This window comes from Spermophilus citellus (genome assembly GCF_964194105.1).
Source record: "Spermophilus citellus genome assembly, chromosome: 1".
NCBI classification, from domain to species: domain Eukaryota; kingdom Metazoa; phylum Chordata; class Mammalia; order Rodentia; family Sciuridae; genus Spermophilus; species Spermophilus citellus.
In genome coordinates, this window is record NC_138182.1 from 272,955,659 (window position 1) to 272,976,837 (window position 21,179).

The window sequence follows — 21,179 nt, forward strand, 5'->3', positions numbered from 1 at the left end:
TACATAGGAAAATTTGGATAATCCAAAAACATACGAATGATCTTATTCTTTACTAATTCTCTTTAAATATAGTTATTACTAAAAATACTCCAAAGACCTACTGAAGTTATCATTTTAATACAACACTGAGTTGACTGGATACAACCAAGTTAAACTATCTGCATTTTACTTAGGGAAATTCGAGGGAGAAGAAGGGTGAGAGAAAGATAAATGTAAAATGGAAATGATTTTGCCTGGCATTGTATTTGGACAGTAAAGGTCTAAATGGGAGGTGGAAAACCCATGTTCACTCAATCCTGACCTCATATCCTCTCATATGTAATGTGAACTTGTTAGGGTTGGACGTGAGGTGTCCTCCAAATGTTCATGTGTGAGACAATGAAAGAAGGGTTAGAGGTGAAATGATTGGGTTGTGGCAGCCTTAACACAGTCATTGAATTAACTGGGACAGGGATTAACTGAGTGGTAACTGAAGGTATGTAGGATATGAGTGGAGGAGGTGGGCATTGGGGGGCTGTGCCTTTAGGGTATATATATTGTATCTGGTGAGTGGAGTCTCTCTGTCTCTGCTTCCTAGTACCATGTTCCCAGCTTCTTTCCTCTGCCATACACTTCCATGATGTTCTGCCTCATCCCAGGCCCTGAGGAATAGAGTTGGCTATCTATGGACTGATACCTCTGAAACTGTGAGCCCCCAAATAAATCTTTCCTCCTCAAAATTGTTCTTGTCAGGTCTTTTGGTCACAGCAATGAAAAAAGCTGACTAAAACAGAACTTATTAGAAAAACTCTAGGGTTTAAAAATATTCATCACCATTTCATATGGTCCTGAATTGGAAGTCAACTGCTCTACTTGACCGTTAACAACAATGCCACAATCTGATCCAGTATTGTTCCTGAGGGTCTCACTGATACACATTGAGTGCTAACATGACCCCACACTGGACGTCCTACAGTCTACCATGGGCATCACACTGGTAAGGTATGCAAGCAAGCAGGAAACCAACAATGCACTATTTCTGCAAATAATTAAATCATTTAAGACTCTCCATTTTTAGAGAATAATTTTAGTTATAATTCACAAGTTTTGATATAAATTTCTCATTTTCATTAATTTCTAAGTAATTTGTAATTTGTAATTTCAGATTTGATTTCTTTTTTTGTTCTACAGCCCCCTGAGGAAAGAATATGTGATAGATTTCATGGGTTTACCCACATTTGATGAAGAAGTAAAGCATACTCATAAGCATAATGTGATTTTTACCTTAGGGTTGACTTTTAGGAGCTAACCCTCACTAAAATAACTCCACATTTCAAAGCTTTTAGATTATCATAGCCTCAATTCTGAAATATAGATAATTTCTAGGTCTCAAAAATGGTACAAGCTTGAAAGAGGTGCAAAAAATTTGGACTTTTACCAACTATTCATATTTTCCATTTTGTCACAGTATTTTATGAAGGTATAAAACCACAGCTTGAAAGTTAAGATTTTAGAATTGGGTTCCCTTAGGATTATGGTGTCCAACTTTAATTTCACAGATTAAATCTCAACTATCCGATCAGGTAGTCTAGTTATATGTGGTTATAAATCTGAATTAAGAAAAATAAAAACTCAGTTCTTCACTCACACTAGCCATATTTTTAGGGCTCAATGGCTAGTGGCTACCATATCGTACAAAGCACCTCTGGAGTATTTTCACTATCACAACAAAATTTTTTGGACAGTTCTATATTAGGCCAAAGGAGAAAAAATAGCTTGCATAAGATTACAGTTCACTAGTAGCAAAGCTAAAGCTAGAATTTAGGTCTTTTAATTCCCACTGTTATTTGCTTTCTATGAAAACACAGCCTCTGAGAACTAATAAAGTAAAGGATCTGGGTACAACAAAACTCAATGCTAAGCTCAATCTAATACAAAATTGCCACACACTCATATAAAAAAGAAGTTTAGAAAAAATCAAACATGTATTTGGTCACTGAAAAAATATATTCCAAAAAGCAGTACAAGGAATTACTCCCCAAACCTTTGAAATTGGGGGGGGGGGACTCTTGTAAAAAATTCTTGAATCAAAATAGAAATCAAAACTGAAATGATGAATTACCAAGAAAATAAGAATCTTATATCTAAGTTTGTGGAAAGCAATTAGAATTATACTCAGGAAAACATGGAGATCCTTAAATGTTTCTAAATTACAATTACAAGACTGTAAAAATAAATCAAATATTCGGTTTATGAGTCTAGAACTAGCATCACATAAACCAGAGGATAGAATTAATAAAAAAGAAATTAATAAATCAGATATTTCTTAAAGTAATAATTAATTTAAAAACAGTAATTCTGAAAGCCTAAGAGAGAAAATGAACATCTATAATATAAGGAATGAAAATTTCATTATAATAAGTTTACAAGAAAATTAAATAAATTATATAAGAATATTAGATGATGTTTTAGACTGGTCAATTAAAAAGTCCAAATGACATGAACATTTTCTAGAAAAACGCAGATTAACAAAATCACCACAGGAAAGGTCACAAAATGTGAGAAGATCACAATAAACAAAAAAATATATATTACAGATTAAAAACTGAATTTATTAAAAGAATAACAATGGGCTGGGGGTTGTAGCTCAGGGGTAGAGTGCTCGCCTATCATGCATGAGGCATTGGGTTTGATCCTCAGCACCACATAAAAATAAAATAGAGATATTGTGTCCACCTAAAACTAAAAAAAATAAATATTTTTTTTTAAAAAGAGTAACAATGATTTTACATCTATCAGTTTAAATAATGACATTAACAAATTGAAAGTGAAGAACTTTTGATCAATAGATGAAAATACACTTAATAAAATTCAACTGCCATTAGTTTAACAACTAGAAGCAAGGATTGATGTCAAAAAAGAAGAGCCTATCTGGTGGCACATACCTGGAGTTTCAGCTACTCAGGAGGCTGAGCCAGGAGGATCCTAAGTCCAGGTCCAGTCTCAACAATGTAGTGATATACCGTCTCAAAAATTAGCCAGCACACCTGTAATCCCAGTGGCTTGGGAGGCTGAGACAGGAGGATCAGAAATTAAAAGCCAGCCTCAGCAACTTAGTGAGGCACTAGGAACTTAGGCCCTGTCTCAAAATAAAATATAAAAAAGGGCTGGTGTTGTGGCTCAGTGATTAAGTGTCCCTGGTTCAATCCGTGATAACAAAACAATAAAATAAATAAAAGCAAACTTTTCCTTAGACCGTGGAAAGAGCATCCCCGTAACATTGAGACGGGAGATAAGTTCCAGCACTGGCTTAGTTACTAACTGGTTTGGGGACATGGGTTGAGTCACTTCACTTCTCTGCTTTCAGGTTTTCCATCAATGAGGTCAGGTACTGTATGGCTGAGTATTAATCACCTGCACCCTTAATCCCTTACTTACATATGGGATAACAGAAAAGGTAATCCTTTTTAGGGAAATCTTAAAGGAATCTTCCAGAGACAACATAAAAATATTTCTGAATCGATCAATATGATGTGTAGAGTTTGCCTCAAAATAGTCCAGGGGCAGGAGGGCAGGAATTGAATAAGAGTACAGACAAATAAGACTAGCTGTGAGTGGACAGCTGTCTAAGTGGATAGATGCGTTCCACTATTTACATGTACTTCCAGTATGCCACTCTTCCAATATTCTATGTTTATATATATTTAACATTTTTTAAAACTGTTTTTTTAAAAAAAAAAACAGTTGATCTAGATGGCCTCTAAACCAAAATAATAAAGAGATGATGATTTAACCAATTGGAAATGCCAAATTCAGTGATTTAATAAAACTTACTCTTCCCGAGTCATTAGCCTGTAGCTGCAGGGTCATGTTGTCACCAGCCCTTTGGTTTCATTCCCTGCAAAGTCATCTCAGCAGCACCATTATTTGTCATATTACTTAATAATGGGTTTCTAGGAGGCCTCATTTATCATTTTTTAATGTTTCTTCTCCTCCTTTTAAGTAGGCTGTTTAATGAGAAGGGGCTGCGGCAGTCATACAAATACATCATTAGCCAAAGGGATATTATTGCAAATATCAAACGCACTCATTGTTCCGTCATTTTATAAAGAGATAGAAGAGAGAGAGAGAAAGATTGACTGATTCAAAAATTAACAAACTCCCACTATCTGCAAAAAAAAAGTCTGCCTTTTGACACCAGAGGAGATGGAGATTATTTAATCAAATTCTTACAAGAAATTCTTGGGGGCTGTGTAGTACCATAGCTTGGAATCAATCAGATGTCCAATGCACCACTCATTCAATCTCTAGATTGAATACATTGAGCCCCAGTGAATAGTCAAAGTTCTTAGTTGTTCACGAAACTCTTTCTTTCTTCCACAACAAAAACAGACTCAAATAGCAATCAAAAAGCAAAATCTTTCAGCCAACTGAAAACTGATATAAAGAAAAGGTTGTTTCCCATTTTCCTGTTTCTTTGCTTACCTAAAATGTTAGCATGTATAGGCACATAGGCTGGGAGAGCTGACTGCTAATGGATTTGCTTTGGTTTCTTTCTATTCTCAGCTAATCTTTTTTAAAAACTTGAATACAGTATTCCTTTTTGTAATTGTCTCATATTTCTACAATTATGCTTCAATGTTTCCTATTTAAGTAGTGCTAAAAGCTGATTTTAGGAAAATCCTAGTAGAGGGTCTGAACCTTTCCAAAAAATTCTATTGGTAGAATATAATGAAAATTAATAAGTAAAATGGATAAACTAGGTAAATTATATGTGCTGAGTTAGTGGAGACTTAGAACTTGAATGACAGCCTAAGGGAAATAGTTTGCAGAAGACAGAACATGTAATCATTTCTTTCTAAAGTTTACATTAGGCACAAAATTCCCAGAACTCAACCAGGTCTGGAAATAACTCACATTACTACTATGAAATGGGGAAACAATGGGTCATTGAAGAAATAACAAGGTAGATAAAATATTTTGAAGACAATGAAAACACATTTTTTTAAAAAAACACAGAATGTCACTGGTATAGTACTTAGAAATATACAGCAATTACTTGCTAAGGCAAGAATTGGTTAACATTTTCAGTAAAGGACCAAATGGTAAATGTTTTAGGCTTTGCAGGCAATATAGCCTTGTCTTAGTCTGTTTTGTGTTGCTATTAACAGAATACCTTAGACTGGGTCATTTATAAAGAACAAATATGTATTTCTTACAATTCTGGAGGTTGGGAAGTCCAACAACAAACAAAGGGCCTCCCCTGATGAGGGCTCTTATTGCATCATCCCATGGTGGAAGGCAGAAGAGCGAGAGAGCTCAATCAAAAGAGAGCAAGAAAGAGGCCAGACATATTTATGACAAATTCATTTTTAGATAAGGAACATATTCCCACAAAACAACATTAGGTCTTTCATGAGGATAGAGCCTTCATGACCTCCTCACCTCTTAGTAAATCCCACCTCCTGACACTGTTGCATTGGGGATTAAGTCTCCACTGAATGAACTTTGGAGGCTATATTCAAACCATGCATCTCTGTTGTTGCAGCACAAAAGTTGCCATAAACAACATGTAAGTTAGTGATATATGTGAATGCTAATAAAACTTTATTTATTAAAAAAAGGGGGGGCAGTAGGCTAGATTCAATTGATGGGTTATAGTTTGACAACCCCTGCTAGAATATAAGCTCTACAAATGCAAGGATTTTTTCTGTTTTGTTAACCAGTGAATTAAAAAAAGAAACTTAGAAAAGTGCATGTCCCTTAACATATGTGTAATGAATACTTATGGAAAAATAGAGAACTAATTTAGTCCCCAGAACAATCAACAAGTTAAATATTATTGCCATTTGACAAATGAGTAAATGAAAAGGATGTGCCATATCACCAATAAACAAAAGAACCAGTATGTAAGCACAAATTAGTGTATATAATCTGTGCACATATAGTGTGCACAAATATGTATAATTTCAAAATCAAACACTCTATATGTGCTTTCTACTATATTGCACTACAAAAAGCAAAAACATTACTGAATAATTATAAAAGCTTCATACCATCCCTTCATTTCTGCCTGCTTTTTTCTTTACTCATGGTTTGTACTTTCCTGAGCCTAAGGACCAAATGAACATGATATATGTTAAAACTATATCTAGATCTGCAATCTTAATAGTAGTAATCTATTAATCTCTATGGATTTTTATATCTATGGATTTAATACTGAACTACACAATTGATGAAACTAACCCACCAGAATAATTCTTGAACACCAACCCCCTTTTGGGGGGTTTAATAAGAAAGACCAAAGACTTTGCTTATTTTAAACAGATGTGTAGAGGACCCTCTAGAGAACCCACTAACCCTTATGCACTCAGACATGTAGCATACATCTGTACAACATTAATTTGTATTTACCTTTTTCAAATGCACAGAAAATTAAAAAAAAAAAAGTGAGGGGAAAACAAATACCAAAAACGCCCTGTTCTCCTTCGCCTTAGGAATTCCTCACTTCAATCCTTTCCACAAGTAACGAGAGGGCCCTTGTCTAATATCACTCATGTACGGCTACTCTGTGCAGTGGACTGTTGTTTCACGCTTTCAGTACCATCTCCCTTACTGATCATTCGCATCTGTTTCCCTTCAGCAGTCAATAATCTATGCCAGCTGTTCTCCAAAAATAGGAACTAGGAAGGCAGCAGAGCAGATCTGAATGTAGATTCTTGGGACTGTACATCTTCCCAGCTTTTCTTAGCTCATCTGGGGTTTTACCATCATCTCCATCATGCTAAGCTGGGAACTTGAAGGAATGAAGTACTATTTTGTCATTTTTTTCTCTTTTGAGATACTCAGGGAAAAAAAAAACAAAACAACTGTTAAAAATCTGTGTACGTGGGACCTATGCTGCACCCTAAGAAGCTACTGAAGAGTAAGACGAATAGCATCCACACCTTTGCTTGTCTTAAAGGTTTAATGTGTATTATAATATGACAATGCAATGACTGATGGTGATGCCAGGATGCTGAGAACTCAAGGCTTATACAACCATTGAAAAATTATTAAACTCAGTAAGAAGATAAAAGGAAATGAAAAATGATACGATAAAGCTGAACTTTTTAGCTTCTTGACTGTCAGACCTTGCAATAAAAATATATCTAAATTTTATAAATCATCATAAATCTTCAGAAGAAATAGAAATAGATCGTCTGCTGAAGCTCTTTAAGGAGGAGAGGATATATATCTTATCTATGCCCAACAAAAGCAAGAAAGGTATTCTCAAATCGTTTTTGTTTTTTTTTAAATTCTTGATTCTACAATAGGAACCCAGGATAAACAGGTTGAACTGGCCCCTATAAAATCATCTTGCTTACACTGGTGCATTTTTAGGGAGATACTCCCTTCTTTAATGTTAAACAATAAAACATTAAAGAAGGTGAAAGTAATATTTATGGAGTGTAGCAGTGCTTCACTTTTCATTCTTTTCTCCCTTAATCTTAACAAAAACATGTTTCAGATCACGTAATTTGTAAGGGATAGAGCTGAAATTCAAACCAGATCTCTTCTAAACTAAACCTCATGGTCTTGACACTGTGCTATCCTTAGTTTCAAAGAATACAAAGATAAACTGTGTATCACATGCAAAGAAGTCAGGAAGGGATTAGTAGTTACTAAGAGGAAAAAAAGAAATGCCAATCAGAACTGACATCCCCGCCTCTTTCCCAGAAGAGTGGAACCAGACAGAACCAGACTTTTATCTCCATTTCTCTTGGATCATCATGATGCTCCATTAGGATGCTCCAGAGTTCCTCATCATCACCCTACTAGGTCTGTTCCTTCAGAAACTCATGAGCTCTAAAATCGTATTAAGAAAATTATAAAGAAACAATGTCTTAATCACCCACAGAAATCTTAAGAAGATATATAAAATATGATACACATAGGAAAATCTTTCTTACAAAGACAATCTCATAGTGCCTTCTCACTATAACAGCTTCTATCCTCATGGAGTGCTGAATCACAATATAGACAAATCATACATAGACCAACTTTTTAAAGATGCTCAAGTACCCTGAAAGAAAGAACCTGTTGAACATTTTCTGCTCCACTGCCCAGGACCACTGTGCAAACCAACTCAAAAAATCATTAGTCTAGAGAAACACAAATTAAAAACCCTACTGCTTCTCTTACAGTAACCAATGCTATTCCCTTCTCTGCCAGGTATCCCAAAAACCTCTTCTTATCAAAATAATATCCCACTTATTTACCATATATACGTGTGGAGCTCTGCAACATGTACTTTGTATGCATTTCCCCATTTATTCTTTCATAGAGTCCTATTAGTAGAAACTACCATATCATTCCTATTTTACAGATGAGGCTCAAGTTACATTGGTAGCAAGTAGGAAAAATAGGATTTCAACCCAGATTTATATCACTACAGGGCTCTTGTTCTTAACCACTATGTTAGAAGAGCCAGATGTGACCCAGAAAATCATCTAGTCTCAGATCTTCATTTTATGGATGAGGATGCTTTAACTCAAAAAGCTTGATACGTTCAAGGTCATACTTTGATTACTGATACAGTGGGGGCAAAAACCCAGGGTTTGCCTTCCTATACTCCATTTACAAACCCATACGGCCTTTTAATAAAATTTGAAAAACAGAAATACATTACAATTTCTTAAACCAATAAGCAATCCCAGAAATTGTCGATCTGACCCACTAATTTGCTCAGGAGTCCCTCCCTGATTTTTTTTGAATACTCCAAAAGCTGCCAACCCTTATAAAATCATAGCTTAATTAGAATGATCAATTTTTAGGACTAATATTTTCATAACTCAAATGGCAATATAATCCATGATTTCCTAAGAGTTCTTATGACTGTTGAGTCCCTGGTATTTTTCCCTTATATTTTAAATATGAGTGAATAGTGATTATTCTGTAATGTACTTGCTTCCAGACTTCTTCACACACTGGTATTATCTAGGTTTTCGTAAACCACCTGGTACCCAGGATACATCTCAAATAATTAAATTGGAAAGCCTGGGGTTGGAATCCAGGCCTCAATATTTTTTAAATCTCCAAGGTGATTGATTCCAATATGCAACAAGTTTGAGAATCAGGGATTTTGTAATTACTCAAACTTTGCAATAATATTTTGGGGGTTATTAGATCCACACAGCTAAACTACCATGATCACTAAAATTGTTATCAACTATATTAATCAACTATATTAACCTTCCTCAAAAAATTACTACAAAAAAATCTCAGAGATTTAAAATAAAACTGATACATCACACAATGCCAGCCTTGGATACTTAAAACAAGATTCCTTTTAGCTGATGCTATTAAGAAACCCACAGAAACCCTTAAACACAAACACAAAGAGAAACCTAAGCTACCAGCCAAAATGAGCTCATAATCATGGACACACATCCACTGTCATCTCCATGCATGTAATCTGAAAGCAACAGCCTGGAATATAATGAACAGCACTTGTGAATTAAGTTACTGATTGCAGTCTATTTCCAAAACTAACTCTTAAGAGGTTTCTTCTTTGATTTAGGTTAATGTTAAATAAAAACTGTCTACATTTCACAAGCATGTTTAACCATCATAGAGTTTGCATTCCATAATAGAAGACAATGTGACTGATTTATTATGGGGTCACATGCCCAATCAAGAGAGGATTTTAATCATTGTGAAGAATAAAAATAGAATCAACATAAAATTAATGAACTTATCAGTTGTTTTTTCTACTATAAAATGTTAGTTATAATAATATTTATTATTTCTTAGTCTCATCAGAATATAATTAACCCAATATTTTTTAATCTTTCCCAACTCTGTTTTCTCTAAAAGAAAAAATTTTACTTTGACCCTGACCTTGCCTATTTTTAGTTTCAACTACAGAGTAAACTGGAGACACGGGAATACTTCTCAGGGCCTGCTTAATAAAAGTATGATTCCAACAAGAAATATATACAAAATATTTACTCATTTTTAAAACAATAATATTGTACTCTCATAGCAATTTGAGATTTTTTTTCCTCAATATTTGAAAAATAATTATTCTGACCCAAGCATAATTCAAAAGGAAAAAAAAAGAAAAGTGTCTACTTACAGGTATCATCCAGTTAGCCAGGTCACCATATTTGGAAACCTGCATTGCTCCTAACATTGTTAGATCGACATGTCCCCTGAGAAAGAAAAATAGGACATATAAAGCAAATTTCACAGCTTTACATTTCCTTTGCTTTCAATTGCCAGTAATTAAAATAACTCTATCCCCACCCCCGAAATACATTTGCCTTTTCTTTCTCTACAACTGATTTCTAAATAGCTCTAAGCTGATGCAGAGAAATAACCATTAAGAGTTCTTTGAAAAAAAATTATAGCCTATATTGTCTCCAAAAACAAACTAAACACAGGTGTGCACAGTGAATTTGTTTCCTTTGGCGAGGAAAAATGTAACTCAATTTGAAGGCAAATGGTAGCTGGAAAGTAAAAACACAGTTTGAAGAAAATGTTGAGATCCTAAGAAAGAACCTCAGAAAAGTTTATTTCAATCTCATTGGCACAAAGATACATATTCCATTTTAGGGGTTCTTTTCATAACAGTGGGCTGCATATTTCAATGCCCAGCCTTCAGTGGGAATAATCTCATATCTTCTTGCAGCCAAGAAAGCCTTGGTAGTTTTTCTAGCTGAGAAGTGGGGCTGTCTCAGAGCCCTGCTCACATGCTCAGGGGATGACTCAGCTCACTCCACACCTTGTGAAACATGACGGGCTCCGTTATTACATACCCTCTAATCATTGCGAATGACTCATCGCTGGAGAAAAAAGAGGCTCCCGGAAGAACAGTAACTGTTTCCTTGCCTAAACACACAAAAAAGAAGAAAAAAAAGAAGAAAGAAAGAAAAAAAAGGCTGTATTAGATGTTTAGAATAGCATTCTAAACAGAAAGGTCTGAAACGTAGGCTCCCTTTACCAAATGCAGAGCAGTGGCATAGGGCTGGAGGGACACAGTAGGAACTGTCCACCCTGTGAAGAGGAGTGTTCTGTCACCAGTATTGTTCAGCACTGCCCCTGCAAGGTGGTCCCAGAAGTAAACCAACTTTTAGTGGTATTATTATTTGGATTCTCTATAGGCAAAGCACCCCTCTATTGTGTATATCTATTGAGCTTCTCACCACCCCATTCCCTTCAGAAGTCACTGCAAAATGTGAGTAGAAATGAGGGAATTCTGGGGTGACACTGTCAGAATTCAATGCTACTAGAAGTCACCAGAGAAAAGAGCTGGTGGAATAAATATGAATAGAAGAAGAAATGTCATTTTGAAGGGAATAGGAGATGTCTCTCAGTTTTTCCTTCTTTTTTTTTTTTTTTGATCAACAAATAACTTTTAGTTTCAAGATGAATAAGTCCTAAGGATCTGGCGTACAGCACAGTGACTCTAGTTAATAACACTGCATACCTACATGAAACTTGCTTAGAGAGGAAATGTTCCCACCACAAAGAAAAATGACAGTTATGTTAATTAACTTGATTTTGGTAATCATTTCACAAGGTATATGTGCATCAAATCATCACTTGTTACACACTGAATATATATAATTATTATTTGTCAATTATACCTCAATAATGCTGGGGCAAAAATAAATATATAAATAAAACATCAAAGAAAAAAGTAGAAAGAACCTGCCTAATTCCTTAATATCATTAAACCCAAACCCTCTTCTTTTCATCTGTCTCTGATCAATCTTTACTCTCTTGTTCCTATAAACTACTACTAGAATCACTGGGCTTTGGTGTACTCAGGAAATATGGTAACACTGGCCAACGAATGTAATGTTAACTTCAAGAGACCCTTTTGAAAGCACTTCTAAAATTTATATCATGTAATAAATGAAAGTTTAGAGCTGGAAAAAATCTTTTGAGTTTATCCAGTTTATACACCTGACTTCTGCCCACGCTGCTGTCATCTAGTGATCTATTTCCTGTCTGCTCAGGAGCTTCAGGTACCCAGGAACAGCTTCTGGTCTCTACCAGAAGAGTGCTCACATACCACTTGGCCACAGGTAAGTCAACTCTCTGAGAACACCCCACGCATGGCCCTGAGTGAAGAGGGCAGATATAAAGAGCGGGAAGAAAATCTGTGATTCCAAGACTGGAACACAGCAAAGCTCCTGCACACATGAGGACCACAGGTGGCGTGTCATCCCCAGCGGTGGGACACAGCTACACCCCAGCCTCTGACCCTGCTGAAAGACAACTCTTATATCAACAGCCTCCTCCAGTTGAGAAGAATATGGACAAAGAGTAAATCTCTATATTAGGCTGAAATATTTATTCCCCCAAGGGAGTTTGATTCTAAACAATAAAAAAAAACTATCACATTTTTTGAAGTACCATGAAACAAAAGCTCTGGAAAACACTTTCAGGTATGATTAGAAAGGGCTTTTAGATGGCACATTAGACCTGGGGAATTAAGTGAGCTAGCCCATGTGAAGAACTTTCTCTAGAGTCTGGCATGGACAATGAGCTCCCAAAACATCAGCCTGTATTATTGTCATTATTATTATTCCTTTCGCCAAACCTACTTATAGAAGAGACAATACAATGCCATCTTCCCTCTAGGGAGAAATTCCATAGGACTCAGCAGCTGGCTTAAATGGTGGGGTTATGGGAGCTCAGCATACAATGTCGGCCCTTATCCTAATACAACTTCTATGTCCAACAAAATCAGATCCTCGCCCATCCTGTGAGATAGAGAGGCAAGGAGGAAGAATTCGTAGAACAAGAAAGGAGAAAAACATAAAACTCCAATTGTTTGTTTTCTAGGTATTAAATTGCAATGACTTCCAAAGAGTTCCACTGGCTGATAATACATAGAAGGTAGTGTTCGCCACACTTTGGAAACTTCAAGATCCAGGGGGAGAACTGTGGTTCTGCCTGTATGATTTAGGCAGCATAATATTTTTTTATTAAGGAATCCAGAAAATGACTCTCAAGGAAAACAGTTATCAGGCCATGCTAATACATCCTAGCATCTCATTCTTTTGAAGTAAAGTTAATCATCAGGATTTTCTACTTAAAATTGATTTTTAACTGCTACATGAAAACTGCACATATTTATGTGATGTTTAAATGCATGTATACATTGTGAAATGTTCAGATCAAGGTAAACATGTCTATCTCCTCTAAGCCTTACCACTTATTTATGATAGAAATATTCAAAATCCTTCCTTCTGGCTTTTTGAAATGTAAATTACTGTTGCCTACAGTTACCCTACAGTATAGTAGCACACCAGAACTTCTTGCTCCTAACTTTAACTTCGTACCCATTGATCAATTCCCCCAAACCCCAGCTCTGGTAACCACTATTCTACTCTCTACTTCTATAAGATCAACTTTTGTGTATTTCGCATCTGACAGAACACATGTTACTTGCTGTTCTGTTCCTGGCTTATTTCACTGAACATAACAATCTTTAATTGCACTCTTGTCACAAACAACAGAATTCCATCCATTCAGGGCTGAATAGTATTCCACTATACATGCATACCACATTTTCTTTTTCCACTGGTAAGTTGCTGGATACTTAGATCGTTTCCATTTTTATGTGTATTGTTAATAATGTTGCAGCAAACATGGGAATGCAGATAGAGGTCTTTGACCTACTGATTTCATTTCCTTTGGCTATACACACACACACACACACACACATATACACATACACACACACACATACACACACATATACACACACATATACACACACACTCAAGTGGGACTGCTGGATCATGTGTTGGTCCTATTTTTAGTTTTTTGAATTGTCAGCATTTTTAAACATCCTACATTTAGATACAAATAAATATTCTAAAGTTAAATCCATGATTTTCTAATAAAATATCTAAATTTGATCAAGGAAAGAAAGACATATAACTATAAATAATAAGATAATCAACATAAATGAAGGTGACTTTCTTATTTGGCTATTCCTGATTGATTTCTGACTCCTCCAATTTTTCTATAACTATATCTGAATCTTTTCATAATATTTGGTCAGTGGAGTGATTTGATTTCCTAGTGACCTTTGTCCCATAATTTAACAGATCACTTACTCAACAGGGAATAAATATCTACTATGCGCCTCAAATAATAGTATAAACAAAATTCAGCTACCCCAAATTATTGATTCTCAAACTTAAGAAACCATCAGAGTCACACAAAAGGCTTATAAAAATGCAGACAGATGTTGTATCAAACTACCAGAGTCTCTAAATCAGTAGGGATGGGGTGAGAATTCCCTTCCTAAAAAGTCCCTGGTAATGCTGAGGCCATGGGTCTGGGGACATGAAAAACTAATGCGCTCAGCAAAAGGAGCCTGCTATCCAGCAAGAGACGAACACAGACAAATAATCACAAGGAAAACTGCGGCGTGCTTATGAGAAAGACGCAGATATGTTGTAGACTCTGGCTCGGGGAAGGGCATTTTTGAGCTACAGAAGGATTAGAAAAGGAATAAGAGCTGGAATTTGAAGGATGGGTGTAAAGCATTTTGATAGCAAGTTACCAGTAGAGAGATGGGGATGAAAAAAGAAGAGGGCAAAATGTAAAGGGCACAGTAAGAGCACAGCATGCAACAAAGAAAGTTATGAGACATGATCAGGACCTCCCCAGCAACCCAGTGTGAGTAGACAAAGATGTCCCTGTAGAGTGTGGTGAAAGGTAAGGCTGCAAAGGCTGGGTGCAATCATTAGAGAGATAGGAAATGCTGCTGTGCTACTTGGATTACAGCCTGTAGGACTGTGATTCTTCAGATGTGGTCCAGATACCTCTAACACAGTTTCTCCTCTTGTACACTATTGACCTTTGGGGCTGGATAATTTGTGGTATATCCTCAAAGAGCTGATAACTTGTGGGGAGCTATTCTGGTCATTGTAGGATGTCTAGCAATATCTCCGGCCTCTACCCACTAGATTCTATTCCTTCCCCCAAGCATGACAGTCAACACTGTCTTCAGACATTGCCAAAGGTCCCAAGGGAGGCAAAACCACACCCTCACCCCAAATCCATTGAAAACCACTACTGCAGCAAGTATATAGCAGGGCCAGGGCTATGTTCACGCCATGATATCAGCATGGTGGTTCTTTCTAAAGAAATTTTAACGAAAGATAGGTTATTTAAAACATTATTTGCATCTCAAAATAAGAAAACAACACGAAGAAATGGAGAATACAAAATATACATTAACATAAAAGCAAAAACCTGAGACTTGTAAAAATTTCAAAACATAGGACTCCTGAACCATTCTAAGAACTGCTATCTGCACCTCCATAAAAGTCAGGTTATCAGCAGGCAACATTCAGTATAGAGAGACAGAGGCCAAGGAGCAGGAGCAGGAGCAGGACACTGGAAGTTCAGTACCTTCGATGTTATTTGAGCATATCGTTTGCCTTTTCTGTGCTTCAATTTCCCAATCTGTGTAACAAATTCCACTTGAGGTCTAAATGGTATAACACACATGAAAAAGCCATATGGTACTACCCAGTGGTAATTTATTTTTAAGTCATGACATGAGACTATTATTTAGAAAAAGGAATCCTTGGTAATAATTCTAATAACCAGAAACATATCTCTTCATATTCATCCAAAGGGATTTGTATAAAAGTAAATTAAACCAAACAATGGGATCAATCTTTCAAGTAATTTCCAGGTAATCTGGGGAGTTAAGGAAATCACCAATTTATATTCTAGGTTTTCTAACTCAAAACTTCTCCTGCCAGGTGCAGTGGCACATGCCTATAATCCCAGAGGCTCAGCAGGCTGAGATAGGAAGATTGCAAGTTCAAGTCCAGCCTCAGGAACTTGGCAAGACCTTGGCAACTTAATGAGACCTTGTCTCAAAATAAAAAATAAAAAAGGGTTGGGGATGTGACTCAGTGGTTAAGCACCCCGATACCAAAACAAAAAACAAAAACAAACTTTCCTTCCTATTTTGAAAAGAACCAATATCAAAAGCAACAAAAATTCCAAAAAAGACTGCAGTGAGAGTTAGAATATTACTAAGCTGATTTGCAGCTTGGCTTCCCATTAGCACTGAATCCTTGTTTTACAAAGTAGTTTAAGATTGTATGTGGTATTTCAGAAGCTGTAATATAAAACCAGGGGCTTCATTAGGGCTGAGTTACTTTTAAACTCAATGGACTCTACCATCCAACAATGAAATTGAAAAAATTAACTATTTTTCCAAGAAAAATGGGTCTTATGAACTCAAGCCTGAAATCTGGAAAATGGAGTTATTCATTTTGCAAATAATTCCCTAACATCATAAATTAATTAAACCAAGCAGCAAATATTTTCACAGATCAATGAACTACTGCTAAAAGGTACAGTCCAATTAAATTATAGCCTTGGTTAAATGTCATTGCTTTATCCCAGTGAGCCTTTCAGACTTGAGTCCTGTTAACTAATTCAACTATTCAACCAGAAGTTGTATTACTTTCAAAAATTCCAAGTATCAAACATCAATTCTACTTGGCAGCTGACCTTTATGTTCAGATCACATCACTTTTGAGATTTACAAATGCTAGTTTGCAATGCAAAGTAAAATGGGGGGAAGAAGCCGGGCGCGGTGGCACAAGCCTATAATCCCGGAGGTTCTGGAGGCTGAGGCAGGAGGACTGCAGGTTCAAAGCCAGCCTCAGCCAAAGCAAGGCACTAAGCAACTCAGTGAGACCCTATCTCTAAATAAAAAAGGGCTGGGATGCGGCTCAGTGGTCGAGTACCCCTGAGTTCAATCCCCGGTACTTACCCCAACCCACTGCCCCCAAAAACAAGGAATAGAGGGAAAGGATAAATAAAAGAAAATGATGTTAGAGTATAGAATTTTGCTTATAATGGGAAGTCCCAAAGAAGAGCTGCAGCTCTAATACAATGAAGTACTGGCTCAAGCACAAGGCCTGACCTGTTCTTCCTCTGGGCTGCTGATAAATGTGGTTCTATCATCCCAGTCAAATAACAGGCAGAGGACAGCAGACAGAGCACATGCTTACAGGAGAGACGCAAAGAAGCTCTGTGGCAGAACACATCCTTAAGCAATGCTGTCCTGTGGACGATGCTGTCTCACTCATGTAAGGACTAGAGGACAGTGAGAATCACCTTCAACAAAACACCCGGTGCACTAGAACTTTTCTTTTGGCTGCTATCGATCCACTCTCAACTTCTCTATTCACAGAAGGCTTGCCTATCTCCACTTGGGATTGGCCAAAGGCAGGAAACCCAACAGAAGAGACTTTCCACCCATCAGGCTGCTACTAACTGATCTCAGACACAGTTCCTATTAGAGGCTTCTGTTATTACTGCCCCTTAAGGCCAAGAGGTGATAGTTACTCCCTGTGGGATTTTGCCATCCTTTCTGGGTTTCCCTTAACCCAATCTATACTTGAAAATTATCATTTCTGTTAACTCTCCTCTATTATCCCCTTTGAGAGTGTTCTCCAGTTGTAGGCAAGACCTTGCCCGACCCATCAAGCTCTTCCATTACCTGTGCTGCCTCCTGCACTTGCTCCTTTACCTTGGCCCTGGATGAGAGGTCTCAAAGAGGGTAAATAGGGTGGAGATGCTCTCCATGAAGAAACAAAGAATTGAGTACAAATCCATGCTGTTTGGCACATCCTTGCTACTGTCTGGCACAGACCTCAGTTAATAGCAAAGGAAAATGCTGGAAAAATATGTAATAAGTGAGCTTACCTGCATTGATTAGATCTGCATCAACTTCATGTTGAAATGGATATGGACCCTGTCAAATACAGCACACATTCAGTTAGTAAAAGGAGACTTTCCTGAATCACATAATAAAACTACAATATAAACAACTTCCCTAAAGTCCCAGAAAGTTATCATCCAAAGATGTGAAGTAATTATCTTAAAATAACTCCTCGCTGGCATAGTGGCACACTCCTGTAATCCCAGCAACTCAGGAGGTTGAGGCAGGAGGATTGTGAGTTCAAAGCCAGTCTCAGCAACAGTGAGGCGTAAACCAACTCAGTGAGACCCTGTCTCTATTAAAATACAAAATAGGACTGGAGATGTGGCTTAGTGGTTGAGTGTCCCTGAGTTCAATCCCCAGTACCAAAAATTAAATTAAATTAAATAACTCCAGTGTTTTCATGGCTTTGTTTTTCATATTGATTAGTTTTTAATACACTAACAGTTGAGACTGGGCAAATGAAAAATATTTTCTAAAAATTACCAGCCTGAAAGAAAAGTTATGCTATTATATGTCAATAATAACACAAAGAAATTATTTAAAACCTATAATGCAGTCAATGTTATTCATTAAACCTTTCTGGAAGGATCAATAAACACCAACTACAGAGATATACTGTTTAGATAGAAGGATGATGGCAGCTGTAGCTTTCTGGTATTTGCACTAAAAGCCCTGAGTTTGTGATTTTAATGTTACCTTTCTTTACAGCTAAACTGAGACATCCTTATGTCACTTTACTCAGTTATTCTCAGTAAGATAATAATAATAATAATACTTGTTATATTATTATTATTATTATTATTATTATTATTATTATTATTTCTGGGTATCAAACCCATGGCCTGGAACATGTGAGGCAAGTACTCTAAGCTACACCCCTAGCCAATTTTGTATATATTTTTAAAGCAATTCTAATTACTTGAAAGGGGTAAGTAGTTTTATAAAATAACATATTAAATAAAAAGGGAGGAAAAAAGAGAAAGGGACAATATATGGTAAAGAATAAGAAATACTGGCTATGAAATTTTTATATACCTTCAAAAGAGGGATCTAAAATTTATACTACAAACTGCAGTGGCAACTAATGTTTGAGACCTATGTGAATTTGCCTTTAAATAAATAAATAAATAACTTATTTTGTTTGTCTTCAAAATGAGGAGTTAATCATTCTAGGCTAAGTTCCTTAAACATGTAAGCCTTCTACTTATGTATATGTATATGTAAAAAGAACAATTTTCTAAAAAAAAAAAAATCTGTAAGCCTTTGACTTCAATCAGAGTCTGCTTTTATCCAGATATACAGCATTCTTGTGCCTTTGAAAATGGTCATGATTATTGCCTCAATCAATATCAACCAGATTGTCCATGACCATTATTTAATTAAATTTATGTACTAGATATATAGGTCCCATATGTACAATTTTTACTGCATTAATAATTAAAGTTTACTGAGAAGTAAAAGATTGGAATTATTATAAAAATGGCAAACTATAAATAATCTCTTTAATAGTTCATAATTAAGAAAACTTTAATTTCCATCTTACCAAACCCAGGACTCCATTTTCACTTTGAAGATGAACAGTCATATTTGGACTGATGAAGTTGCTGGCCAGAAGAGGGATTCCTATGCCCAAATTAGCTATTAAAAAAAAGATGTTAAGGCCCAACATATCACAGGTAGAGAGATTATGCCATAAACCTTCTGTACATATAAATCTCAATAGAATCCTTTTCAAAAGGGAACTTGCTGTGAATGCAATAACTGCATATATTCTCTAATCACCCTCTGGGTACTAGTTTGTAATTTTCCAAATAGAAAATCTCTAATTAGTCACAGCTTTCTCAATAACATTGATGTGCTTTCCCACAAAGGGTAGTTTCAGAAGCCAGACAAGAGGTCATTTTAACAAAAGCATTAGACACATTTTATTTTCATTCATATTTTGTTTTTGTTTTTGTTTGGTACTAGGAATTGAACCCAGAGGTGCTTTGGACCACTGAGCTACAACCCCATTCCGTTTTCTTTTTTATTTTGACACAGGGTCTCACTAAGTCAATGAGACTGGCCTTGAACTTATAATCCTCCTGCCTCAGCCTCTAGAGTGGCCAGGATTATAGACATGCACCACCATGATGTATTATGATTGATGAATTGTTATATAAGGCTTGACCTTTGCTTAAAAACTATTTTCACTCTATAAAACTGCCATGAAAAACAAAGATGATTTGTGGCCGGGGCTGTAGCTCAGTGGTAGAGCACTTGCCTCGAAGGTGTGAGGCCCTGGGTTCAATCCTCAGCACAACATAAAAAGAAATAAATAAAAATAGGAAAAAAAAATTGAAACTAAGGCTTTTTAAACAAAAAATATAATTAATGAATAAATAGATATGGTTTAATATTCCAAAGAGGAGATGCTATTTTTAAGATTTTCAAAAAGTTTTCTGGCAAGACCAAAATGTCTGCCTAAAGCATGTCAATCCTTTGTGTCCCTGTGGTGACATTCACTAGTAACTGAATCATGTGAAAGACACGGTGGAGAGGGAGGTACATTTCACAAACACACTTGAGGCCATATAAAAAAGTAACTACAAAAGGGGCATCTGAGAAGCAACTGAGGGTGTGGAATGTTCTCCCTTAAAGGACCAAAGCAGGGTCGAGCCTGACTTGCAGGCCCTGGTGTGGTGTCAGTCCTGCTTCTCACAGGCAGGCGGAGCCCAGTAGAGATAGTCACGCCGTCAAGAACTGCTGTGCACTGCTGTTCACTATCACAGCACACCAAAGAACTAATACAAATAATAATGGCATGCTGATGAGGTACCATTTCATAAAGTGAAATCTTTATGAATCAAGGCTACAGGAAATAAAATTTATAGATGACACCATATTATAAACTACCAAAGTCAAAAGGACAGACAACTCAGTGACCCAGGTCTCATGAGTGCAGTAAGTCTATGAAGCTATTAAGACAGCTCCGGAAGCTCATGTGCAGACTGGGGGGCAGCCAAGCCCACCGAGGAAGGCCACTGTCTTCAGTGCTCAAAGATCCCCCTCTGGTCACTCTGAATCTTCCTTAGGGCACGTGACAAAGAGCTGGGTGAATCCTGGAGATCTCCCACCCTGCAAAATGGCCTTCCCTCCCAGAAGGGGACACGGAGGCCCCGGGGAAACCAAATGACAGGAGCCCTGTCCGTGTGAAGCACCTGGTGTGGCCTGGATCCGGATTCTGCATAGCACAGAAACCTGAGCTCCAGATCCAGGACAGAAGCCAGGTGCGTGAGGATTGGACCTCTACACTGTCTTTGAAATTGGCTGAAGACTGAGGGTCCCCAGGGACTGGAAGAAATCACAGTGCCGGCTTGGAAAGAAGAAGAGGAGCCACAGCCGCCGCCGCCGGCGGCCATACCGCCGCGCTCCCCTGAGCGCTGGT

The 21,179-nt window shown here is 36.9% G+C and overlaps 1 protein-coding gene across 1 annotated transcript in view; it reads right to left on the bottom strand.

Annotated features, from left to right (window-relative positions):
- The window catches only part of OXCT1 (3-oxoacid CoA-transferase 1), a 142,240-nt gene that overhangs the window by 42,432 nt on the left and 78,629 nt on the right, over positions 1–21,179 (bottom strand). The window contains exons 10-13 of the mRNA XM_081279616.1: positions 19,296–19,390; positions 17,734–17,782; positions 10,782–10,854; positions 10,100–10,175 (exon numbers count right to left, since the gene is read on the bottom strand). Coding sequence (XP_081135742.1) covers positions 10,100–10,175; positions 10,782–10,854; positions 17,734–17,782; positions 19,296–19,390 — 293 coding nt within the window. The remainder of the gene's footprint in view (positions 1–10,099; positions 10,176–10,781; positions 10,855–17,733; positions 17,783–19,295; positions 19,391–21,179) is intronic.